General features: G+C 46.7%; 1 protein-coding gene across 1 annotated transcript in view; it reads right to left on the reverse strand.

The window, feature by feature from the left end:
- Positions 1-27,721, reverse strand: part of LOC130107579 (cadherin-4-like) — a 333,350-nt gene that overhangs the window by 190,480 nt on the left and 115,149 nt on the right. Inside the window, exon 3 of the mRNA XM_056274241.1 lies at positions 12,973-12,996. Coding sequence (XP_056130216.1) covers positions 12,973-12,996 — 24 coding nt within the window. The remainder of the gene's footprint in view (positions 1-12,972; positions 12,997-27,721) is intronic.

Consider the following 27,721-nt stretch of genomic DNA (forward strand, 5'->3'; position numbering starts at 1 on the left):
CTCAGTCGCTCCTGTTGCGAGGTTTAGCCTAGCTAACAAAACACCAGACCGGTCTTTAGCGAGAAAAAAATGAAAAGCCCTTCAAGAAGCGGATGTGTGGCAGGCCAGCGCTTCTTGCTTCATACACATGTAATGCCATTTTCTAATGATTATGGGCGCCTCGGGAATTTCAACAGTCGGTCTGCTTTGAATCTGGACAAGTCAGCATTTAATTCCCATCTCATTGCTGTTGAGAGAAAACCTAGAGGCGCAACAAGGGATTGCAGCACATAGGGGCGCTACACGAAGGGGGCGCCAAAACAATGGTGAAAAATATACATAAACAAGCGACGAAAATGTGTCTTTGTTGTCAGTTATCTTTGTTTTGTTGTTTAAAATACGTGCCTGCTGTATTATAGACATATTTTTGAAGTTATGGCCAAGTCTAGACCGATCACACGGGCAAGACGGGCTACTTACATATTCGTTACGGTTGAGGCCCAATGACTGCTTCAGCGATGAGATTTAAAATGTTGTAATGAAAGATTCGAGAGCGCGAGGCTTGGCGGCACCCTGTGATGTACGTTGTCAACTTGTCATGACAGAGAAGGAGTTGAGATGGAGAAAACTCAGAGGAAACTGCCAGGCGCGCAGAGCGGGAAAAGAAAGATGGAAAAGGAGAAAACGTGTGAAGGGCCGAGAGAAAATTTGTCTATGTGGATGAAAGACTGCAGGTGGGATGTAAAGCACCACTTCAGTGAAACTCCTGAGAGGGAAGCATGAAGTTGACATCCAGCAAGCTAAAACTTATCAAAGCGGACCTTCGATCGCGTATGAACAATGACCGCTCGGCCCACTTGGCAGTCATCTCAACTGAAAACAAATGGGCGGTCAACTTCATTTGATGATATACTTAAGAAATGGCCGAGTGCGAAGGCAAGGCAGGTCACAATTTAGTCAGTGACGACAGAGTGGTGTCTGTCCCATGGGTCCGGTAAGAATGGTCGAACAGACGCCTAAATGTACTGTAAAATATGTACAGTAGTTGTTAATGGTTGCTAACTACTAGTGCATAGTCATGAAATGTAACTTAATGATTAAAATAGTTATTACATCGGGGCGTTGGGGTAGTGTAGCAGCCTATTCTGTTGCCTACCAACACGGGGATCCTGGTTCGAATCTCCGTGTTGCCTCCGGCTTGATCGGGCGTCCATACAGACAAAATTGGCCGTGTCTGCAGGGGGGAAGCCGGATGTGGGTAAGTGTCCTGGTCGCTGCACTAGTGCCTCTAGTCAGTCGGGGCCCCTGGGGGGGGGATAGCGTGATCCTCCCATGGGCTATGTCCCCCTGGTGAAAATCCTCACTGTCAGGTGAAAAGAAGCGGCTGGCGACTCCACGTGTATCGGAGGAAGCATGTGGTAGTCTGCAGCCCTCCTCGGCTTGGCAGAGGGGGTAGAGCAGTGATCGGGATGGCTGTGAAGAGTGGGGTGATTGGCCAAGTACAATTGGGGAGAAAACGGGGGGAAACCCCCCCCCTCCAAAAAAAATTGTTCTTATATTGATCTATTCAAGCAAATATCTTATAATTTTTCACATAGAGTACTTCTCTCGTGCTGTTCTGACAAAACTGAAATTTGACGGGGGGGCAATGTTGTGTCGCATACCCCTCAACAAATGGGTAACTGCGCCCCTGGGAAAACCGCATATCTGCAGAAGTGCTAACTTTACAGGCAGTGAAAAAAATCCTCACTATTTCTCCACTCTGTAACTAAACATTACATTTTCTGGGGCATTGTAAAATACTTCCCATTTGTTTCTGAATGCTGAGCTGTCCACAAGCCATATATACAATTTAAGTCAAAAGTTTAGACACACTTGTAAAGGGCATGTATTTCACCGGAGTCTTGGGATTTCGATTATTTCTACAACTGCTCTTTTTATGTGACAATGATTGGGGCACGTACTTGTTTGTCACCAAAAACATTCACTGAATTTGGTTGTTTTAGAACTGTATTGTGGGTTTTCTGCAAGTATGACAAAAATCCGTTGGGTCAGAAATATAAATATAGCAACTAATATTTCTAATTTGGTGATGTAGAAAGTTTTATAATCCTGCCTAACTTTGTGGCATGGCCTCTTAACTTCCTGTTAGTCATTATGACTGATTACAGCTGGTGACTTCTCTGTGCCCATATAATTAGGGCTAGTTTGACTGTACCTGTTAGACTGAGCCCCAGGCATTACTGTGGGAAAGTATAAGGCGCTCAGTACAGATTTACAAAATTGGATCATAGGTTCACATAAGACAGGAATGTCACTTGGAGCCATTCCCAAGCAACTTCAGATCCCTAGATCATCTGTACAAATAACTGCTCGCAAGTACAAAGTACATGGAACAGTGGTTTCTGAGCCAAAGTCAGGAAGAAAATGCACACTGTCACTTTCTGCTGAGAGAAAACTGATCCAGATGGTCAGATGTCATCCAAAAATCACCAAAAAACAGGTCTGCCATGAATTAGGGGCTGCTGGAACATGGGTTTCATCGTCCACAGTCAAGCAAGTTTTACATCACCATGGACTTGAGAGGCTGCCATGCAGGAAAGAAGCCCCGACTCCAAAATCGGCACCTTCAAGCTCGGCTTAAGTTTGCAGCTAATCACATGGACAAAAAAAAGGCCTAAGTTATGTGCTGAAACAAAGATTGAGCTTTTTGGCCACAATGACCAGAAGTATGTCTGGAGGAGAAAAGGTGAGGCAATCAACCCCAAACACATTTTACACACTGTCAAGCACGGTGGTGGTAGTATCAAGCTCTGGGTCTGCTCTGCTGCCAGTGGAACTGGTGCATTTCACAAAGTGGATGGAACAATGAAGAAGGAAGTTTATCTCAGAATTCTTCAGGTCAAGCTCAAACCATCAGCCAGAAGGTTGAAGCTTGGATGCAACGGGGTGTTTTAACTGGACAATGACCCAAAACATAAGTCAAGCTAGAATTAATGTTTTCGAATGGCCTTCCCATGTCCATGCCAGAAAGCCAACGAATTTGGTTGAACTACCCCAATTCTGCCAAGAGGAGAGGTCACATATTCAACCAGAAGCTTGTTGATGGCTATCAAAAGCAGCTGATCGAGGTGAAAAGGGCTACGGGACATGCAACCACATATATGGTGTGCTGTATGTATATTTTTGACCCCCAGATTTCGCCTCATTTTCAGAAAACCTACAATACATTTTTCAAATAACTAAGTTTGTGAAGGTTTTTCGTGATAAAGAAGTACGTGTTCTAATCATTCCACCACAGAAAAAGAAAAAGTTGTGGAAATCTTTTAAATCCCAAGACTGACATGACATACATGTCCTTTAAAGGTGAATGTAAATTGTTGATTTCAACTGTATACATTCGGTTTATTTAATAAAAAGCAAATTGCCACATTTGCAGATATGTCCTCGTTCCCACACATCCTGGAAAACCTGAAAATTTAAGATTGGTTTTCCAGTCATGGAAAACACCTGGAAAATGCTGAAATTGATCAAACTTTTAACCCCTAAGTTTGCACATCAATGCTTCAAGTTTGGGGGGGGGGGGTTGATGTTTAGTGACCAGCTAAAAGTGACACAGCCGGGGCGTCCAGGTAGCATAGCGGTCTATTCTGTTGCCTACCAACACGGGGATCGTCAGTCCGAATCCCTGTGTTACATCCGGCTTGGTTGAGCGTCCCTACAGACACAATTGGCCGTGTCTGTGGGTGGGGAGCCGGATGTGGGTATGTGTCCTGGTCACTGCACTAGCGCCTCCTCTGGTGAGCTGGGGGTCCTGTTCAGGGTGGAGGGGGAATTGGGGGAATAGCGTGATCCTTCCACGTGCTACGTCCCCCTGGTGAAACACCTCACTGTCAGGTGAAAAGAAGCGGCTGGCAACTCTACATGTATCGGAGGAAGCATGTGGCAGTCTGCAGCCCTCCCGGATCAGCAGAGGGGGTGGAGCAGTGACCGGTACGGCTCGGACGAGTGGGGTAATTGGCTGGGTAACATTGGGGAGCAAAAGAGGGGAAAAAAAGCCACAAAAAAAAATATTATAGACTGTTGTTCGACCCTCCCCCCCGAAATTCTGGCATGCTATGATGTCAAACGCCACAACGTTGCCCCCATATGAACTTACCCCAAGTTCAACAACTTTTGTTCCCAACTCGGTGAGAAACAACATTACACATGGAGGTTTTTCCAGCAAAGCTCAGTGATCAAATGATGAGTAGTTGTCTGTGTGTGTGTGTGTGTGTTGTGTGGGGGGGGGGGGTAAAACGGGCCAGTGAACAAATGCACAGTGCCTTCACTGCGTACCTGCTATGTCTCAAGTGCGTCGTGTACTTTGGGGAGCTGTCGCAAACGCCTCAACACTACACCTTACAGTTTGAGAGATACCTAGGTGTGTGCGTGTGTGTGTGTGTGTGAGTAAATCAAACTGTCCATCCATCCATCAGAAGGAGTGGTAGTGAGGCTTCCACTGATATTTAAAGGTAAAATCCTACAACGTCCACCTTGTCATGGATTATCCCTTACCCTTACCGCTATCGCTGGCATCCGCCACCGCAGCTATGTGGGTGCATGCCAGGGATAAGGGTAAAGGAAAATCCATGACAAGGTGTGTGGTTTTGTCTGTGGATTTCCACACAACATGCAGAGGCAAAGAACTACCCAGCATGAATTATCCCGCTTGCCATGGTCACTAGCAACATTTTAAAAGCATTCTTTTATTTTTTCGTTGAAAGTTTTAGACGTAAGATTAAAGCAAAAAAAGCAAAAACAAAAAATAGCTGTTATGCTAAAGCTTTGAATCTTTACTGGGCTTTTTACTAATTAATATTGTTGCCACGGTTACCTAGTAACTTTGTGGCCCGCGTAGGAATTTCGAACAGCGATTAAATTTGAGCCGAAATATGTGCACATTAAACCATTTCATACCGCGGTCATAGAGAAAGCTGGCTTTCTATTGGCCGGAGGGCGTGCGTTCTAAAGCCCTTCACTGGCCGGCCACGCTACCAATAGCAACACACTGATTCACTAGCAAGCGCCGTGAACATTCAAAGTTAGCTTAGCGGCTAACATTTGAGCCATAACCTTTTAAAACGTTCAAAAAAAGTTGGTGAACGCTTTCATTTGAATTCTGTGGTAAGTGACCACAGTGTAAGTGGGATAATGCACGACAAGGTGTGTGTCGCCTCCACGGAGTGTGTTAAAACCCTTTAACGCACACCTTGCTGTGGATTATCCCTTACTTGACCCACGCCCTCCAGCCAATCGGAAATGAGCATTTCTGTATAATTCTGAATAATGTGACCTTCTGCGAGCAACGTTTGTCACGTACATCAAAGTAAAATTCATGTCATGGAAAATCCCTGGAAAAAGGTTTCCTGGACAGAGTGGGAACAATGTGCGTGGTATTTCCTGAAAGTGATGATAAACATTATCCATATTACCTATCGTATGTCACCCAGATAGCATGCGGATGTGGGCCACTTCAGGCACTGATGGCCTTCTTCTGGCCCTGGCAAAACGGATGTGAGCCTGAAGTGGACCGCATGTATAATAGCAAATATGGCCCAAATATGGCAAATCAAACGTGGGCCTTTTTTGGCAAAGATGCTGCGCTCTCGGCAACATGTAATCTGGATGTGACCCTAAAGAGGCCCGTGTGGTAAATGGTGAACTTGGCCAAAATATCACAAAACAAATATGGGCCACCTTTGGTAAATATGTGGCACATGTGGCATTGCTATGGTTTGGTTCTGGCTCAGATCTGGCAAACAGGAGCGGACCGCCCAAGTGCCATCATTCCATGTGGTATGTGGTCCGGATGAAAATGTCGGGTGTGGGACGAGTCTGGGCCACAGCAGTTTTGCTATCTGGGTAGGCAGTAAGTTGGGCCAGGTCTAGGATCAACCCCTCTTTCCCACAAACCACATGTAGCTGAAAACAAATAAGTCAAAGTAATCATGGCTCTCATGGCAGGGTTCTTAGGGGAACATGAACCGAACACAGCGGTAAACGAAATGTCTCGTGTTCCCACATACTTCCTAAGCGATTACCACCATGGACAAGCCCTAGGCGATGGGACTATTGTTTTTATATGCTGCGCCTTTAGCAGTCGTAGTGAACCAAGAGATTGATGAGCGATCTGGAGGAGCGCCCACGCATTAGCAGGAGTGCGCACACATTTCAATAAAGCTGTGTGTCATTGAATTTCCCATGTGATGCTTAACAGGTACTTTCACAAGAGGATTAATAAAATGGGGGTGGGAGAGGGAAGTGATGTAAGAATGGCGAGTTCGCACTTTTTGAGTCGAGGAAAAAAAAAAGGTATCAAATAAGATGTGATGGAGATGATAGTTTCAGAGGACGAAAGACCGGTAGAAAGACAAGAGCAGGAAAGAGGGGAGCATGTAGAGTCCTCTGCTCTCTGTGTAAGTTGACGGGTAAATGGCCATGTGTGGCTAGAGGGGGCCACTACCTTCTGTGCTCCCTTTCACTCGCACAAACAGGCAGCTCTTTGACCCTACCTTCGTACCTGTCAGTCCACACCTCTGCATTACCATTTAAACACACAACCCACAGCGTTTCACACTCCTGACGTTAGCAACAAACACACACCCACACACCCACACACACACACACACAGACATTTCACCGCATATATTAAGATAGCTACCCCGTGTGGGCATCGAGTAGGATAACATAATCCGATAGAGGGTTGAATTAATCAGAAATTCATCTTTTACATGTTCAAAAAGGGTTTAAGATGTTGCCCTGGCGATTGATCTTCCATCATGCGTTTTAGCAGCAATGAGAGGGAATGAAAAATCACGGATCACAGCATGCATCTTGAATGGGACGAGCGGAGTTGTTTACAATCTGCTCATCAAGGCGAGGGGGTAAATCTTTGTCTCGCATGCGGGCTGCTTTTTTCCCTCCACCTTCCCTCACATAGCAGGAATCAATAGCCAGATTGCTCACTCGCTAAATCTCTGTCATTAGTTTTGCCTCCAATCTCTTTGGGTAGACCCTTGACGCCATGTTTGAGACATCAATCAAGTTTGAGATATGTCCTATATAAAGGAGGGGTGACGGTGTGTGTGTGTGTGTGTGTGTGTGTGTGTGTGTGTGTGTGTGTTTATATAAAGGAGACCATGGTGGGACATTATCACATATCAGCAAGCCTGTCTCCACATGGTGTCTCTGAATGTTGAATGTTTCATCTAATCATTATACGATGACGGGCTCCGCAGAGGAGCACAATTGATCCCCTTCAGAGCGATACAGGGCCTGACTTCATTAGCCCTGTTAGTGCTAAGCTGCTTTACCCTCGCTCGTGCATGGCTTAGCCTGCACACAAACACCGAGATAAACGCAGCAAGGAGGAGGCGGGGGAGGCGGGACGAAGGAGAGGTGAAACAGAAGGAACAGAGAGACAAAGCGAGTTCAGAACGGGGCAAAGGTGTCCGCACGAGGTAAGAGGATGAGAAAGAGGAGCAGGCAGGAGGGAAAGGGAGGGCATAGAGCGTGTGAACCTGTAACTTCTCAGAGGCAGGGGATGGGATGAAACTCGAAGTAGTGTTTGAACTAAGGAGGCTTTTCAAAGGGGTGGTGACGAGCAACACAATCAATTAACTCGTGTTGAGATTAATCAATTATCACGCCGGTCTATTGATAGCCAAAGTGCTTAACTGGGCTTCTCTCGTGAGGCCGCGATGTGTCGAAGAATTAGCGTTGACCTTCGTATGCATGTATGGATCCGCACTCATACACACGCTAATTTATGCTGGCACATATGCACTTAAGCACATAAAGATATGCACACACCTTTATGGTCTCAGCATATTTTCCCCCCGCCATCCATCTACTTTCTCTCCATCCAGTACTTCTCTTCTGCTTCCGTTCCTCTCTCTCTCTCTCTCTCTCTCTCTCTCTCTCTCTCTCTCTCTCTCTCTCTCTCTCTCTCTCTCTCTCTCTCTCTCTCTCTCTCTCTCTCTCTCTCTCTCTCTCTCTCTCTCTCTCTCTCTCCCCCCCTCCCTCTGCACTTTGTCTTTCTCGCCTGCCAGCGAAGGTTTTTGGCTGGTTTAAGTACGCCCACAGGCCCCCAAGGGACAGTCCATGACGGATGGGACTACGTGAGACTCCGATTCGATTCAGCCCATTTGATAAATTTATTGCTGGCATTTTGAAAATGAAATTAGAGGAACCTCTCGTGGAGACTGTTTTTCCAACACGGGTGCCATAAATATACTTTGTTTGGCTGGCGAGAATGATGTGGAGGGTTAGGGGCTAGAAAGGTGATGGATAGCGGAGGGGCTAGAGAATGGATTCAGGGTGGGAGGGCTCGACTGAAAGAGAGAAACCCAACCTAAGCTCAGGGTTTGAAGATGATAAGCCTGGCGGCATGGCTCCGAAGGTAGAGCGGGTCATCTAGTAATTGGAAGGTTGCTGGTTCGATCCCCGGCTCCTCCAGAGAGCATGTCGAGGTGTCCTTGAGCAAGACACTGAACCCCTAACTGCTCCCGATGAGCAAGTTGGTGCCTTGCATGACAGCCTCCTCCATCAGTGTATGAATGTGTGTGTGAATGGCTGAATGTGAGGCTTACACTGTGAAGCACTTTGAGTGGCCGGGCACTATATAAATGCAGTCCATTTAGCATCCTTGTATCAGTCATAGTGAGGAAGATGTACAGATGTTATTGACCCATTGTGGTGCATAACACCAGAATATTTCCCTGCCTTGAACGTTTGCTCCTCTTCATCCATTACACGAGTACCATACTATACGCATTCATTTGACCCATCTCTTTAGTTGACAAGTGAAGAGCTGTGATTTAGGGAAGTTGATGCTGACGGTGTGAGAGGACTTTGGGTGGCCTGAGGACAGCACCAAGTCAGAGGCATCAACACATAGTGCCTTGAAATGGGGTCGTGTTTATTGTGTTCATGAGAGAAAAATCCATATGAATGACCACTGTTTTGGTAGTCATGACCTCAGTAATGGAAATTTTGTTTACCTCCAATTTCACAAGTTTTGAAGTGATTCTATTTTTTTCTTATTCGTTTTATGGCTGAGCCCACGGACCTCTGTTTTGGTGTGGATGGTAAATAAGTCGGGGGTAATGCAAAAGGTATAACACCAGAGGAGAAGGCAAAACCATTAGGAATATCAACATTTACCTTTGCTATATTTTTAAATGACTAAAAAGGACTCAGGGTCAGTGGATAGAGGGTTGTTCTCAATGAACACATTTTCTTTGGTGAAGAAAAAAGAAGAAAAACAACTCAGCCCGTGATGCCTTTCCTGTAGAGGGCGAACTTCGTAAAAAAAAGGTAAAGAAGTGTTTCGTCTGTGTAGCTCTGCCTGTCTTAGTTTTCATTGTCTTGATACTGCAGTGATTAATAATACAAAGAGGATTGTTAATTATCTCGCTTTTCCCTCATTTGGTTGGCAGTGGTCCGAAAATGGGTGTGGCCATGGCATTAAGATAATTTGGGAATCCCTGCTCTATACGACTGAAACTACACTTAACTGCGACGACAGAACACCGAGTCGTGCTTAAGGTTCCATAGTTGTCCAGTTGCCTAGCAACGGTGTCCTCACAATCTTACCACATCAACGCCACACATATGTGCTCGACTTCCAATGTCGAAACCACAAACACAAGTCCCATTTGAAGGCAACCGTTTATCAGCAAACCGTGAACCCGACGGAGAGAGGGGAAGGACCCGGTCACATCAGGAAATTGGCAGGGCTAAATCAAGTGTCCTTGTGGTACTAGAAGCTTGGCGACCAAAAAACACTAAACACACTTAAATTAATGAAAATTATACTATCTTCTCCTGCTTTATGACTGACTGCGAACCGTGCCGCATATTTTTCTTTTTTTGTGTGTTGTAATTCATATTCTGGCAGAGCACAGTTGTTTAAATTTTGAACATGTGCTGCTAAAAAAGATAGCTTCCTCTATTTTGGACTCTCCCCAGCCCCGTCAGAGGTCAACACAGTTTTACCATTGGTCAATGGCGTTAATTCGCGGGTCAAAGTTCAACCAAAGTTGAACTCTATGCGAAGGCATCCAGCAACTATACTTCGCTACTGGAAGCAAAGCCACTGATCGGGATGATTCAACTCACGTATATTGATTTCTGTAAGAAATATGGCTTCCATAAAAGCTAATTTATAGCGGCGCATATGCACTTAAGCACATAAAGATGTGCTCAAGAGTGACCAGGGCCTTACATTAAGAGAGGTGCTTGGCTGTGTGGCATCACAGCTGCAGCCTGGCTCTGATGCACCTGAACTCACTTCAGCTAGGCACCGCTCCTCCTCAAACCACAGCTTGGGCCAGGTTTTTGTTTTTGTTTTTGGTAGGTTTTGAGGTTGGAGTTTCCTCTATTGTCTCTCGCAGAAAGAAGCAGAAGTGGCGGAAGCAATAGCCTGCTGACATAAAGACTCATCCAACCAAGAAAAGCCAACTTTTTATTCACTTTTTTGAGCTCCATCCTCTGGAGCCAACGATAAAAGCCACATTTTCAGTTTGAACCTCAAACCTGTCTTTAGCTCTACTTTCTGCAGAGGGCCCCTGCTAGGGTTCCTTCATGGCACACAAATGTCCTCTCTCACCATCTCTCTCGCTCTCTCTCTCTCTCTCTCTCTCTCTCTCTCTCTCTCTCTCTCTCTCTCTCTCTCTCTCTCTCTCTCATCTTCCTCACTCTCTCTCTCTCTCTCTCTCTCTCTCTTTCGCTCGCTCTCATCTTCCTCTCTCTCTCTTCCTCTCTCTCCCCATCTCTCTGTCTCTCCCCATCTCTTCCTCTCTGTCTCCGTTTCTCTCTCCATCTCTTCCTCTCTCTCTGTCACTCTCTCTGTCTGTCTCTCGCTCTCTCTCATCTCCCCCCCTCTCCATCTCCTCCTCTCTCCCTCTCTCTCTCTCTCACCAACATGGGCAATCACATGCTCGTGAGACCTGCACACAGATGCCACGGAACACATATACAGCTCAGCCCAAGGCCGCATGGCTCTTCAATACCGATATTGTTGTCATAGCTGTAAAGTCGTCCATAAGTCACAGTGTATGAATGAGGAGAGCCAGCTCTCTTTTTGTGTGTCTGTGGCACACTAGATGTGTGGGACTGAGAGACAGAGTGAATGTTTGTGGGAGCGCTTCTAAACGAATGAGCCTGACATGGTAAGCTGTAAAAAGGATAGATATGACACTCGGCACACAAAACACACACACACACCACACACACACACACACACACACATACATGCAAAACACACACGTTGACACAGACCTATACACTCACAAAGGACAGAGGTGCGTGCGTAATAGCCGACAGCCTGGCATGGCCCTTATTTATCTCCCTCTCCTTCAGAAACATATGGGAGCGCGGCCGTGGAGGGATGATGTACACCACGTCAGCCTCTGCTCCCTATCCACATTCATCAGACAGAGAGGCTCAGGCAGCCCACATCACTTACCTTTATAGGCCTCGCTGACAGCATCACACCACATAGTCATCACACATACGGCAGTGGCCTCGCAACCATGTTTGTGTGTGTGTGTGTGTGTGTGTGTGTGTGTGTGTGTGTGTGTGTGTGTGTGTGTGTGTGTGTGTGTGTGTGTGTGTGTGTGTGTGTGCGTGCGTGAATTTGGGTGGTTGAGCACCGAATATGTAACCTGTCACTGAGAAGAACTATGTCTGAGAGTGTAGCGTCGCTCTGCGACTTCACTGAATCTGGCAAACGATGTAAGAGCAATAAATAAATAAAGAAATTAAAATAAGAAAAAAAATGCGGGTTGACCATTATGACCAACGATCCTCCAATATAATCAAATATGAATCACCATTTCGAAAAAGCACCCGTTTTTCCACTCATGAGCTTAACCCCCCCCCCCACAATACGTGGGGGTGATGAGGTAAGATAAGATAAACTTCATTAATCCCCTCGGGGAAATTGAAGGTAATGCCGGGGACGGGCTGTGCTGATGTATACTACATGGATTTAAGTAAATAGAAAAGTGAGAAAACGTGTACTGTGAAGATAAGTAAAATTAGTTTGAGTGTTTCTGCCCTTCGCTGCATTACTGAGTCTGATCCTTAACAAGATAAACAAAAAAGTTACTGAATTGTTAGGAGTAAAAAAAAGACAGGGCTCCTACTGTTTCGGTATTTTTCAATCTAACTGCAGGAGGGATATGATATCAGAGGCAGGTGTCACAGAAACACCCCCCCCCCCCCGCATGCTTTTCGGTCTGCAAAGAACTCACACAGCACGGTACCCATGTGCCTGTAGACGCTGCAGGGCGTCAAACAGGGTGTGCACAAAATCAGCAGGGGCTTCTCCGCTCTGATGGTCTGCGCGTGCTGTGCGATCACGCCGCCGGGACATGCCCTCTGCCGTCACCTTTCTCATCATCATCAGCAGCAGCAAAGGCCTTGGCCTTTGGGCGAGCACATCCCTCAGTACGAGGGACCTCGAAGCTCCTCCGACGGTTTGGCTGTGGCCCCCGCCCTGCCCGCCCCGCCACGCTTTCCGTCCCTCCAAAATGCAAACACACACACACACACACACACACACGTCTCCCCTGACCTTTCATTAACGTAGGGCGGACGTGTAACTCCGCAGAAAAGAGCTGATCGGTGTCTCAAACCGTAGTTAACCCCAACAGAAGCCTGGGCGGGTGATGACGCGTGAACACCGCGGGTCGCCCTGCCGTTATGACGGCATGGCGGGGTGGTTTTCCCGAGGTGGTGGTGCAAGAGAGCGAATGACTTTGGAATCGCATCTTTTTGTGTAACAGCGGCGCCACGATGTTCCAATTCCAAATCAATATCGCCGCAACGAAAATGTGTTTCGTTTCATTAGCGAAATGTGAGCGCGCACACGCACCAACGCAGCAATACACCCACACACCACACATCCCAAGCCCACAGGTGACTGATTGTGTGTTGCCTTACCTTTTTGCGATGACACTGTGGTATCTGCAGATAAAAGAGACGAGAGAGACAGAGAAATGTGTTAGGAGCTGACAGGCTGCCGTCTGCAAGGAACATAAAATGCTGGAGATGACAGCCATGGCAGTGATTTGCTGGGAGGGGAACAAGCCGCCCAAGAGGGTAAATAGAAGTAGGGCGTCGCAAACAACCAGGGGGTCTCTCATCTCAGACCTGCAAAGAATATCCACTTCACCACACTCACCCACACACACTCACACTTAACTGCACACACTCATATGTTTGTGTGTGTGTGTGTGTGTGTGTGTGTGTGTGTGTGTGTGTGTGTGTGTGTGTGTGTGTGTTCGTTCTTGTGCATCTATAAAGACTCACAACCACGCACACACAGGTCACATTCATGTCAATTGCAGCTTTTCCCAGCTGAGCAAATAAGAGGAAATAGGCAGGGAGTGAAAATGGGAATCTGAGTATACACGATAAACAGAGAGAAGACATCCTGAGTAAACGAACGAGTCTCCGAGTCGCCAAGAAAAAAAAAAAAAAAAAAAAAACAACAACCCCACAACCCCCTGATTGCTCAAATAATTTAGTGTGAGTGAGCTTTCTAATAAGTACAAGCATTGTCATCACGGTGCGGCAAGACGGAGCACACCGACTCCGTCCAGCTCACAGTTTAGGCTCTTCCTCACGGACCCACAGGCGGCACTCTCTACCCACAAGGTGCGGATCAAAGTTGTGTTTGGAGGTGTGTGCGCGTGTGTGTGTGTGTATGTGTGTGTATGTGTGTGTGTGGTGGGGGATACAGGGCTAGTCTTTCTTTATACAACATGGAGCATTTAAGAGAGCTCCAACAAAAAGGAGGTACGGGCAAGGAAGAGAAAAACAAAAAATCAGTAAGTTCAGCTTATTGTTCTCATAAAATATTTACCAGGACACTGCTTGTGATCTCCCAAGGTTTCATTTTTATTTAATAGACTTGTCAAGCTTGCTGGAACACCGAAATAAAGAACAAAAATAAAGAGAAAAACATCTTCTTTTATCGCTTTGCACTCTCAGCAGCCCAAATCCTTGAGCACATTTCTCCGCTGGCCGTATGCCCAAAGGCCCGAATGGCCGCAGACATGGGAAGAGAATAATTGAATCTGGACGGATTTAGGGTGTGCTGGGCTGAAGGAGCGATAATCCACCGCCTCTGCCTAATTGCCAGAGTAAAGATGGCGTCCGTTGTGGGGGTGGCGTCAGCGTTATCAAAGCAGCCCTGCATGGGACTGGACCAGGCATTAAGGTTTTACACACTTTTGTTTTTGTGAGGTGTTACACCGGATTTGGGCAAATATGGGTCCTCTGGTTATTACATGGTCTGCCTGTCTGCTGTATGACTGTCCATAAGCTGTGCATGTCTGCCATCATGTGCAAGGAGACTTCCTATAATTACAATTGGTGAAGCACTCTCAAAGTCCATCGCAGCCAGCCGTATCATTAAAAGAGAATCCTTCATCCATTCCCTGCTCTCTCCAAAGGCTTTACCATCTCTCACAGCCGGCACAGCCTTCTAGGCTGACCCAATAATGAGATAAATGATTGTTCAACACGACCAAATCACAATCCCTCATCAAGTGTTTTTTGCTTCTTCTTTTTTTGTCGTTTTGCTGTTTAAAAGCATAAAACATGAGAACTGAGTTTGTCTCGCCAAACTTTACAAGTATGGGGCTTCCGGGTAGCGTGGCAGTCTATTACGTTGCCTACCAACATGGGGATCACCAGTTCGAGTCCTGGTGTTGCCTCAGCTTGGTCGGGAGTCCCTGCAGACACGGTTGGTCGTGTCTGCGGGTGGAAAGCAGGATGTGGGTATGTGTTCTGGTCGCTGCGCTAGCACCTCCTCTGGTCGGTCGGGGCGCCTGTTCGGGGGGGGGGGATAGCGTGATCCTCCCATGCGCTATGTCCCCCTAGCGAAACTCGTCACTGTCAGGTGAAAAGAAGCAGCTGGGGACTCCACACGTATCGGAGGAGGCATGTGGTAGTCTGCAGCCCTCCCTGGATCGGCAGAGGGGACGCAACAGCGACGGCTCAAAAAAGTGGGGTGATTGGCCGAACACAATTGGAGAGAAAAAATGGGGAAAAAAATCCAAAAAAAAAAAGTTACTTGTGCAAAGGGGCCGTTTTCAAAAGCCTCTGAGGAGACGAGCAACCTTCCAAAGAGAATCCGACTTCCAGATGAAGACAGTGATCACGGGCAAAGAAACCGAGGCAGGGTAGGAAGAGAGATGGAGACCGGCACGAGAATGGACATGAAGTGGCGCTGTAAATATCCATGAATATGAATGGACCCTAATAAGAAAATAGCCCCAATGGGAATAGTGAAGAAGTGTGACGATGCTCCCAATCGACAAGTCTGACAGTGATAAATGACGGAGGACAGGTGAGTCCTCCTTTCCTTTCATTTGTTGATACACGGAAGAAGAAAAAAAGGGATTCGTGTCGTCGTGTACGCTCCATTGGGAGAGGCAACGAAAACTCTTCTTTTTTTTTATCCCCGTCACCAACTGCAGTGTTTCGTCCTAGCGGTGCGTACTTCATGGGGATTAGGGGCCTGAGTTGTGAGCGGTGTTTTGATGGGGCCACGCGCCCACGGCAGCCCTCCTCTGGGTTGAGGTATTATGTTAATAAGGCCACATGTCAATAAAGGAATCCTGCTCTGAAGGCTGGATGCAATCTCAGTAAAGGCAAGGCAGTGAAGGAGCAAAACTGAGGAGATTCGGGGGTAGGGGGGGCATTCAAGACAATTTTGCAAAATAAAGATTAGAGAACTCTCCCAATATTCTCTCCTTTTGCATCCCCTCTTTCATATCCTCAGAATCCAGTATATTTCTCTCTCTGGCTGTCAGAGAGAGAGAGAGAGAGAGGAAGAGGAAGGAGGAAGTAGAGGAGGGAGGGGAAAAATGCAAAAGAAATGAAGAGTGGCACTGAGAAGATTCATTTTTCATTTAGGTAAACAAGAACTCTGTTATCATCGCACTTCAGTGGAACATCGCCTCCATGGTTTCAAAGGAAATCCAGTCACGTGTCGCCTATAGCCCAGGCACGCTTTAGTGACCTAAATAACCATTTGGGAGCGGGGCAGTATATTCCTGTTGACGACAACAACACTCATCAGTCATTAAAATTAAGTCGGCCCGTTTTCATTTTTAGTTACCCTCCTGTAAATAAATATACATATTTCGATGACAGCACATTTCTAGGGAGAGAAAATATACGGGGAAATAGGGAGACTGTAAGGCAACAAAAACAGTCAACGGCCCACTTCGGTTTCCACTTTCCAATATTGTGAAACTTGCATAGGCTCTGAATATGTCCCCCCCCCCTTTTCTCCCCAATTGTACTTGGCCAATTACCCTATTTTGTGAGCCATCCCGGTCATTGCTTCACCCCATCTGTCGATCTGGGGAGGGCTGCAGACTACCACATGCCTCCTCTGATACATGTGGAGTTGCCAGCCGCTTCTTTTCACCTGACAGTGAGGAGTTTCACCAGGGGGCTGTAGAGCATGGGAGGATCACGCTGTTCCCCGTTCCCCCTGAACAGGCACCCCGACCTACCAGAGGAGGTGTTAGTGCAGCGACCAGGACACATAGCCACACCGAGCTTCCCACCCACAGACATGGCCAATTGTGTCTGTAGGGATGCCCGACCAAGCCAGAGGTAACACGGGGATTCGAACCGGCGATCCCCGTGCTTGCAGACAACGGAATAGACCGCCACACCACCGGGACGCCCACACTCACGCTTGGAGCCCACCCGCAGAAGAAAGCCATAGTCCTCTATTTGACAGAAGACCAAAGTGGTTGTTGTACGTCACAATCAATCAACACAAACATTATCTCACAGTTGTGCACGTGAGTTGCTCTGTTGTCGATCTTCTGTGTGAGTCTTGGGAGGATCTTCAGCTAAGGGTGGTTGGACCACCTCGAGGCTTCGCACAAACCACCGGCGCAGACCTGTGAGGTGAGCACAGCTGTGCATCATCGGGCCCTGCGGGTCACGGCCACACCAGCCGGATCCCCTCAAGATGGGAAGCCCATCACGGCTGTCAAGTGAAAATATCACACCCCCGAGTCATTTTACTTTCCTATCTCTTTCAGAAACTGAGAAAACAACTCCACTTTCTCATCAACTGAGGTTGAAGTTTCTACATTAGTATCTGTAGGTAGATTTGCAGGTAGAAAATGCGGCAATATTTGCTTGCATGTAAAACAAATTCAGGATTGTAACTTTGAAAAATTCTCACTAAAACCAGAATTATAGGATTTTCACATTAAAGCAACTCTGCCAATACTGAGGGGCTTAAGAGGTGGTGCACTGGAGTACAGCTGGTGCATTGCAGAGGCCAAGCCCACTCACACAGATGAGCATATAAATGTGTGCTTGTTGCTGATAACGGTGTGCTTGTAGCATGTTGCTGTGTAGGAGTTCTGCCTGGACCTCCTGTATATCCATCCAAGTCTGATTGAATTAGACTGCTATCGGAGACCTGTCTCCTATTGACCTCTTGTAGTTGTGGCCTTCAAGCCGTCTGCCCTGGGAATACCTTTAATTACAGCCAGAAATGGTGTTTGATTTTATCCCCCTCATGAAGCGAGGAACCCTCGCAGCTAATCACCGCTTCATCAAGACAAATGGAAACTATATGATGTTAGCCAGGTGCACCAAGAGTGAATAATGCTCACGAATCTGTGCTTTTGTGAGTTGCGTGAGCGTGTGCATTTCTAAATTGCATGAGCATACGTGTTTCCTGTTTGTGTGAGCATGCGTGTGTGTGTGCATGCACGCACCTGCGTGAGTGCACATGTGAGTGTGCGCCGAGTATGTGGCGTGTAAAGAAGCTTACAGACTCCAGGGGCAACAAACAAATGCGGCTGTCTTCAGATGATTAACCACTATTGATATATCGATACCTTAATGTAATTAGGATAAATTCCGACACGGTAGCTTATCGTCTCTTAATCACTCTCATTCGTGGACATTGATAGCCCACCAAAGATATGAACTTAGGAAAGAGCTAAGAGATAGATGGTGAGCCTGGTTGGTAGTGATCCTTGACTTGGTTGTTAATGACGCCGCAAGGACCAAATGATTACATGGATCATCACAGCTGACCATATCGCCGTGCGAGACAGACGAGTCCTGCATGTTAATCACACTGCAGGACAATTCACACCGAGTTGCCGCCTTGCATTACGTTCAGTGCTCAATACACAAACCAATAACAGCCATGAGCATATTGCAGGCATTGTGAATTGCATGCATGCTTTTGTAGAAGTGTTTTGCTGTTGTAATGCAGCACACTAGCTATGATCCTTGGCACTATGGCTTTACACGTTGGCTATATCGTATCCCGGCTGCAATTATGGGTGTACCGTCAGTTATGTTTGCCCTCTGGCATTTTACCTTCCTCATGCAAATTAGTTTAGTCACATATGTCTAACCGGTATTCCCGGTGCCCTCTGTCATTTGCTTAGCAAAGTTAGCATGCTTGTTAGGGCTGATAAAAAGCAATGGCAAGCCTGTTATCTTGGGTCCTGAACCTCTATGATGAATGTTGCTTTTTTCCCCCCTGCATTTCCTGAGAGAAAGGTCAGCAGCGCTGTTATTCTGCCACTGACAGCAAGTGATTGGCACAAACAGGAAGATGTCACCTTTACCAGGAAGCTCCAAATTACATAGCTGATGAAAGTTCACTGCCGGCCACAGACTGTCCCCCTGACAGAGAAATTGCTGACACTTGGCGATGCCTTTGTTGATTATTTTTGCTTTAATGTCTGTGTGGCTGCTGCTTGGCTGCGCAGGGTTGCAGGGTTGCAGCTTGACTGCGTCCTAGAGAAGGCAATTCCTCTTAAGGGGCAACGTGAAGGAAACGTCAAAATTACAAATTTGCTGATTTTTTAAGTCCCAGTTCAGAATTCAAAATTCATATAATGAATGAATATTGCATTTAATTATTTTATTTAATTTTTTGCCCTCCCCCCCATGGGGCAGTGCTGTAACTTCACTTTGGTTCACAACATTGGCTAGCTGCGTTTAGGTTGAGAGCCTGGCGCTGGTTAACTAAAACCATGCAACGGTGCCGATTTTCACTTTTAACAAACAGGATTACCCCCCCTTTTTTTTCTCCCCAAATGTACCCGTCCATTTACCCCACTCTTCCGAGCCACCCCGGTTGCTGCTCCAACCCCTCTGCCGATCCGGGGAGGGCTGCAGACTACCACATACCTCCTCTGATACATGTGGAGTTGCCAGCTGCTTCTTTTCACCTGACAGTGAGGAGTTTCACCAGGGGGATGTAGCGTATGGAAGGATCACGCTATTCCCCCAAGTTCCCCCTCCACCCTGAACAGGTGCCCTGATTGACCAGAGGAGGCACTAGTGCAGCGGCCAGGACACATACCACATCCGGTTTCCTACCTGCAGACACGGCCAATTGTGTCTGTAGGGACGCCTGGCCAAACCGGAGGTAACACGGGGATTCGACCCGGCGATCCCCGTGTTGGTAGGCAACGGAATAGACCACCACGCCACCCAGACACCCAAATAGTACAATTATAACAAACATGTCGGTTGTACCATCCAATGGCAGTTTTCTCTGGTAGTAATACCCTGACAAGTAATGAACTTGTCAACTTGTCAGGGTAACTCGTAAGTGCATTTGAAAGCCATAAGATTCTTCACATTTATGTGCTGTTTTCTGTTAGTAACGCCGCAAATAAAACAGACCGATGAAAGTTGAGAAGAGAAACATGTGCGAGAATATTCATGACCATTGGTGATGACCATAAATCATTTCCACTCTCGAAAAGGGCTTCGAAAAATGAGAAATTGTAAAATGGCTTCTTGACATCCACAGGTATGAATGCATTATTTGTGCTGTCTTTATTCCACTCAGTAACATGGTGACGGCCATCAATTATTCATAACGGTAATGTTTTAAAAGCATATGTCCTCACTCCTCCCGGAGTTGGAGGGGTGGGGGGGTCAGAAAACATTCGCAGGTTTTAATTAGTTGCGAGTTATAAGGCTGTTTGCGGGTGCACGCTCGACTGCTAGGTGCTGCACAGGGAGGGAGGGGAGCGCTGCCTTCTCCCTCATTATGTACTAATGAGTTGTCTATTAATGAAAATGGAAAGCATTTATTTTGTGAGCACAAAGGGTTCAGCTGGATTAATTATTGCACTACAGCAACAAAATGAAAACAGAAAGTGCAGCATTACTCTTGTGTGGCACATTACCTATTAACCAACCCGCTATGGCGCTCTGCGCTAAGCAGCCCGGGCACAAGCTGCACGCAGCACTCACTCCAACTTCCGGTGAACTGTGCTGAAAACCTACTCTTTATGGCCAATATGTAAAAGTAGGACAACTTTCGTGCGAATCTCTATGTGTCCACCCACACAAAATCCCATCACTTTGTTATCTTAATGCAAACATAAACGCTGTATGATCCAGGCGGCAGACCTGCAGTTCAGCTCTCTTTGTGCAGGGCAATAAAAAGCAACCCCAAACAGACAGACACCGCTGCCGTGTGCCCAGATGCGGTGCATCTCTCTCTACATTTTCATGCCCGGCCCTCTCAGTCAATACAACTAGCAATCTGTCACTGGTCACGATCAATAGTAATAAAAACAACAATAGCAAACTGGACGGGTCTAATATTTATTCAAGAAATCCCGATACCTTCAACACAATTAAACTGCCCTGTTTTCAATAGGCGGACATTTGGAATTGTGGAGAGGCCACTTTACATGCTTCCCACAGAGGCCGACATGCAGAGAAGGAGCGACAGAGAGCCAGAGAGAGAGAGAGAGAGAGAGAGAGAGAGAGAGAGCGATGGAGAAATTGGCTGCATAGGCAAATGCCTCTTCCCAAATGAATATACAACCAAAACTAGCATCATTGTGATGATAATCCAATTTCATTCCGCAGCATTTCTTTTCAAACAGTGACCAAAACCAGTCTAATAGGCCGTTGATAGCTTGATTTCCCTGCGGGCTCTCCGTGGAGAGGTCACTCAGTGAGAAGGGCTACAGGGATGATGGGGAGTGTGTGGACTCTGGCAGCCTCGGCAGATGGTGCTTGATCAGATATCAGAGGCCGGGCAGCGGGGTCGTCTGGTCGTGGGCACGCCGCCCTGCCTAGGGGGAGTTACAGCCCCTATTACCCCCCCACCCCACCCCTCCAGCCACCCCCACCCACCCCATGTAAAACCTCCTGCTCTGGTTCCAGCACCAGATGAGTGCCTCTGTGTTCCAGCCAGACTGTGCAGACATAGACAGACGGCTTTACCTGCAGCACGGTGACAATCTGGGCAAACCTAATTCAGAAATATGACATGCCATCCACTGTCGCCGATGCCCCCCCCCTCCCGAAATTTGTTTTTAGCCTGTTGGCTATGAGCTGATATGGTAATTGCACCACTGACTTTGCTCCGTTGTAAAAAAAAAAATCACAATGATAACCCAAATCCTTCTTAGCCATTTTTGAATAATGGCTATACTTTTCCTCCACCATTACTCTCCCTGTTATGAGACAAATCATTACATTAAAAAAGGAGGCTTTAAAACCCCATGATTCAAAGCATTCCGGCTGTACTTAGGCTATATGAAAAGATGGAAGAGGGAATAACATCAAGGGATCAAGTCTTTGTCATGAAAAATTAACAATAATCTGAGAACGTGGATGTGCTTTCTTTTATTAAAATAAGTATGATAAGATAAACCCAGCTTAGACAACTCTGAATCATCTAATGGCCTACATATCATCCCTCCTCTTCTTTGTCTCCCCCTCCCATGTTCACCTACTCATGAAAAAAATGTTTTTAAAAAGCACAACACAACTGTCTGGACTTTGTTTATCTTCTCCCCTGTGACAGTGACAGTGGAAAATGACAGGGTTTTGGATGTGACCTTCAGCCGGAGTATTTCTCCATCAGTCATCGCCGCCACCCACTGATCAGATGGCGAGGAAGTAGCAGCGACCTTCTTCTACCCTCCTCTTCCTCCTCCTCACCTACCGTCCCACCCCCCGCACCTCCCCCACAGCTGTCCCCGAGTCACTTTCCCTTTCAATCATATCATTTTTATTCCCCGACTTCTTCTCGTTTAGTCCTTCACATTATGCCATCTTTCTATGCCCAGCAGCCATCTTACTGATCACTTTCTATTCCCTTCATCCCTCGGTTTACTTCTCTCAGTTTCTCTGTAACCACAGTCATTCACCTAACTTTTCTGTGTTGTATTTGGCTGAATGAAAGTTGCCTTTCGCAAACAAAACGTGCAACCCTGTTTTCACAAGAGTAAAAAGCATTTCAACTGGCATCTGGGTAGTGCAGTTGTCTATTTCATTGCCTGCCAACACGGGGCTCACCGGTTTGAATCCCCGTGTTACCGCTGGCTTGGTCAGGCATCCCTGCAGACACAATTGGCCATGTCAGCGGTGGGAAGCCAGATATAGTTATGTGTCCTGGTTGCTGCACTAGCGCCTCCTATCATCGGTCGGAAGAGTGGGGTTAGGGTTGGGTTAGTGTTAGTGGGGTAATTGGATGGGTACAATTGGGGAGAGAAAGGGAGAACAAAAAAAAAAAAGAAAGAAAAGAATTTCAGATACGATCCTGTTGTTTAAAGTGAAAATCGGCACCGTTGCACGGTTTTAGCTAGCCAGCACCAGGCTCCTGTGCTAAACGCAGCTAGCCAATGTTGTGAACCAAAGCGAAGTTACAGCCCCGCCCCACAGGACTGCACCACAATTCTTGCAGGCCAAGATGAAACTGCATGCTTATTCAGCCATTGCTTCATTTTATTCGTCATTAAACAATATCAGCATGAATCAGCTGGGATGAGCGGCTGAGCTTCACTCAGTCTGATCACGGCCTTCAAAAAGAAACAACAGTTTTAAAAGCATCAGCTTAACATAAGGCAGATAGACGGAAAACCCGTCCACCACTCTTTAAATACATGGCTAAACCTTCCTTTAATCCGTCAATTTCATACATCTAAAAGCATTTTTTGTTTTTTTATGCTAAATTATTGTCCGCCGGGAAAGAAGCTGCGTGTACGTTGTTTAATAGGACTTTTCTTCTCGGTTAAATGTTGTGGAGGAAGTGCCTGAAGTCCTCTTCAGCGCACAAAATAATCCTTTGCCATGTGTTTGATCATCCACACAAAGACACAAACGCTCACTTCTGCACGTACACAGAGAGGCGTGCACAAACAGACCGAATGATGGACAAGGTCAAAGGTAAAGCTGACAGGTGATGATGGGCAGCCGTCAGCGTGGCATCATCATCATCAAGACGTGGATCTGAAGGTGTTTCTGGATGAAGGAGTGTAACAGCCGACAAGCTGTCTCACTAGGCAGTAAAAATAAGGATGACAGTTGTTTGATAGATATGCGCAGGTTTTTAATGACCCCCCCCTCCTCCCCCAAATAATCTAACAAACAGATGAACGGAAAGATCCTGCCTTCTTTTAATCTTTTATAAGAAGACAGGAATGCACCGAATGCCACGGAGAGATCTGGCCGAGTCGAGTCAAGTTTATTGGTACGGCCCTAAATCACAGTAACGGTCTCCAGGGGTTTTACATTCACGTTACTCTTTTACACTTTACATTACTCATCACCCCGTATAGCAGCGACATACCTGTTGTGCATACATGCTTTCCTCCAACGCCCTGTTGTTGCTCCATTTATTTCCTCTTCTTTTGTTTTTTGATTTTTGTGTGTGATTTTTGATTATTTTTTTTTGTGATTTTGATATACTATATTAATCCCCGTGGGGAAATCCCTCTCTGCGTTTAACCCATCCTAGCTGTGTAGCTAGGAGCAGTGGGCAGCCGCCGTGCAGCACCCGGGGACCAACTCCAGTTCTTCTTTCCACTGCCTCGGTCAGGGGTGCAGACGGGAGTATTAACCCTAACATGCACGTCTATCTGACGGCGGGGGAAACCGCAGCACCCGGAGAAAACCCACTGCAGACACGGGGTGGGGGGGACATGCAAACTCCATACAGAGGATGACCTGGGATGACCCCCAAGGTTGGACAACACCGGGGTTTGAACCCAGGCCCTTCTTGCTGTGAGGCGACAGCGCTAAACACTGGACCACTGTGCCGTAAAAAAAACGATGTCTGCAAGTGCTAGAAGCTCCTGTGAACCGGAGTCAAATTCCTTGTGTGCATAGGCACACTTGGCCGGTAAAGTTAATTCTAATTGATTAATTTCTGCAAAGGCAGACAGACAAAATCAAACAACAATGCACATCACAATGAAGGGTAACCAGGTAACCAACTCCCCTGATAAGCTTTTCAGGGGACAAAAAGAGCATCAGCGATGGGATCCCTCTTCCTGGATGGATAGGCACTGAGTGCACATATTTAAATAACACAGTCGATAAAACCACTACTGTTATTCCTTCTTTTGCACTTTACAAACACGCCAAGTATAATAAAGCAACTGACAGATGGTTCTTTAAAAGTGTTTGCCATGTAAATACTGTATTTTCCTCCAGTAGTGGTAAATGATGATGATTATCGTCTCTGCAGTCATATTACTGTAATCCTTCTGCATGCCGTATAATCTGTTACTCCAGAAGGGGTATCACCCGACGAAGCTGCAAAAGGTAATTAGTGCAGCGCGACGGACACACATGAGACTATGGCTGAATTAGCACTGGTACTGGAACATCACCAGGGTTCATTAGTTCTACTCTTCTAAAGGCCAGGGTCGGAGGTCACCTCAGAGAGAGTGGGGGGGGGGCGAGGGGAAAGATGGGGATGAATGTGGAGAAACTGTAAGATACTGTACTCCAGAAAGGGTATCACCCGATGAAGCTGCAAAAGGTAATTAGTGCAGAGCGACGGGCACACATGAGACTATGGCTGACTTAGCATTGGTACCGGAACATCACCAGGGTTCATTAGTTCTACTCTTCTAAAGGCCAGGGTCGGCGGTCACCTCAGAGAGTGTGGGGGGGGGATAAAGAGAGAGAGAGAGAGAGAGAGAGAGAGGGGAAAGATGTGGATGAACGTGGAGGAACCGTAAGATACTGTACTCCAGAACGGGTATCACCCAACAGAGCTGCAACACACACACACACACACAGTGCAGCACAACGGACACACATGAGACTTAGCATTAGCATTAGCACTGTAGGTGTGTGTTGTGAATTTTGCTCAAGACTGTCACATTTTGAATATATCAAACAATGAGAGTATGCATACACACTTCAGAGAGAGTGTGTGTGTGTGTTGGGGGGGGGGCATCAAAATGTCTGGCGTCGACCTCAACACCTGGGAACAAGCAGCAAAAAACAGTGAGGCCTGTAGACTGGCTGTCCTGTGAGGGTACAACCACAACCTCCACCGTGCTGCTGAAAACCAGCACAGACTCAGAAAGGAGCAGGTTACCAGAAAAGCCCAAACCACATCCTAAACCTCTTCTTCACACCCTTGCTCACATGTGCGGCTCCAGGATCGGCCTCTACGCCAACCTGAAGACCCACAAGGACCCAGAATGAGGACAGTCATACTGGACCCCGAGTGACCGCTGATGATGATGGTGTGTGTGTGTGTGTGTGTGTGCATGTGCATTAGTGTATTTATGTGTGCGCTCATGCACATAATTTCTCCTCGCAAGGAGGTTATACCAGAAGGGAGGCTGATAAGTAAAACAGAACCAGGCAGATAGACAGAAGCGGAGGGAAAACTAAAAGACAAACAGTTAGACGGACAGACTGAGACAACCAGACAGGCAGAAAGAAAGACAAAGGAGATACAGAGACAGAGATACATAGCCAGGGAGATAGACCGGCCAGTAGCGATGAGACATTTTCAGGACAACAAAAATAAACAGAGAGTTAAGGAAACTAAGACAGATATTTGCCCAGTGGGATGGAGAGTAAGATAAATAGAGAGTTGGAGATGAAGGCAGCAGAGGGAAGATGGAGGAGACGTGTGGTGATGCAGGGCCAACCCGAGGATCAGCACACTCTGTCACACTGTCATACCCAACGGGCACCACTGTCAATCACACACACTCAATGCCGTGAGGAATGACACACACACACACACACACACACACACACACACACACACACACACACACACACATAAATATTTACACTTCACAGAAATAATCTTATGTTTGTTTAGATATATGTGCATCATTTTCATGGTCAGAGTGCTGATTTATCTAAACATTCATAAACGCTATAACGCTATAATGCTGTTGGCTATTGAAGAAATAACAGCTTTAGGGTGTGTCCCTGGTGTCCATGGTGTCCACGGCCAGTAGAGTAAATAAGGGCTGGAAATAAAGGTACTCTGCAATGACAAAACTCTGCCAAACTCTCACTAACTGACAAGGAGATATCCTTTAAATAATTCTGAGGAGAGAGCAAGAGAGAGAGGGGGGGGGGAGAGAGAGAGAGAGACAGACAGACAGACAGACAGACAGACAGACAGACAGACAGACAGACAGACAGACAGACAGACAGAGACAGCCAGAGGGTGAGAGGGAGAGAGAGAGCGAGAGACAGCCAGAGGGTGAGAGAGAGAGAGAGAGAGAGAGAGAGAGAGAGAGAGAGAGAGAGAGAGAGAGAGAGAGAGAGAGAGAGGGTGAGAGAACGAGAGAAAGAGAGAGGGCGAGAGAATGTGAGAGCGAGTTAGTGAGAGAGAATGAGTGAGAGAGAGAGAGAGAGAGAGAGAGAGAGAGAGAGAGAGAGAGAGCAAGGGAGAGAGAGAGAAAGTGAAGGTGAAAAGGAAAAGGAAGTAGAAAAGTGGAGTAAAAGCAGGTTCAGAGTTTTACTGTGAAAGCACCAGAGAGTCTAGAAGTTCTTTCAGATTGCTCTTGGTTTTGTCCTGCAGGAGGCGAAGCCTGAGAAAAAGAAGCCTCACAGCAATATTTATTGTTATGTTTTAGTGATATGAGCCCTTTTCAGCGACTTCCTGGCAGTGTGTATATGTATGTATGTATGTGTGTATATGTATGTATGTATGTGTGTGTGTGTGTGTGTGTGTGTGTGTGTGTGTGTGTGTGTGTGTGTGTGTGTGTGCGTGCACAAGCAGATAAACACTTCGAGACTGCCAAGGAGCGGTCCATGTGTGTGCACGTGTGCATGTCTTGAGGAAACATGGGTCCTCTCGTAATGGACGCTTGACACATCCTCTTATCTTTTCTGTCCCTCAAGTACAACTTGTGTACGGCAGCACCAACTTCTGCACCCGCTCAACAAGGACGTACACTGCACCGAAGCAGGCGACACTTGACAAATCGGTCCCAGTGCAGCCTTTCGGATCCCTGTGTTTTGTGTTTTCCCTCCACGGTGTTACATGTGTTATTGCATATGCAACGCTAAACTGTGCCAGCTGATGTCCTGAATCTTTAGAGGCGAGGCTTTTAAACAAATGGCAGTTGTGTAAACTAAAATGGCATTGTTAAAAGTCCGTTCAGCAATAGCTAAAATCCATTACAGCACTGTCATTAAAATTGGTTGATAGGAACGCTATTACACACACACACACACACACACACACACACACACACACACACACACACACACACACACACACACACACCTCATTACATTGCTTACAACCACCAGTGGAGAGAGTGACAGAAGAAAGAGAGAGAGAGAGAGGAAACAACAGAAAGGCCTCGCTCTGCTATGCACAGTAACGTGTAATGAGTCATGGACTTTAGGAGCAAAA

Source organism: Lampris incognitus, chromosome 2, assembly GCF_029633865.1.
Source record: "Lampris incognitus isolate fLamInc1 chromosome 2, fLamInc1.hap2, whole genome shotgun sequence".
Classification (NCBI taxonomy): Eukaryota; Metazoa; Chordata; class Actinopteri; order Lampriformes; family Lampridae; genus Lampris; species Lampris incognitus.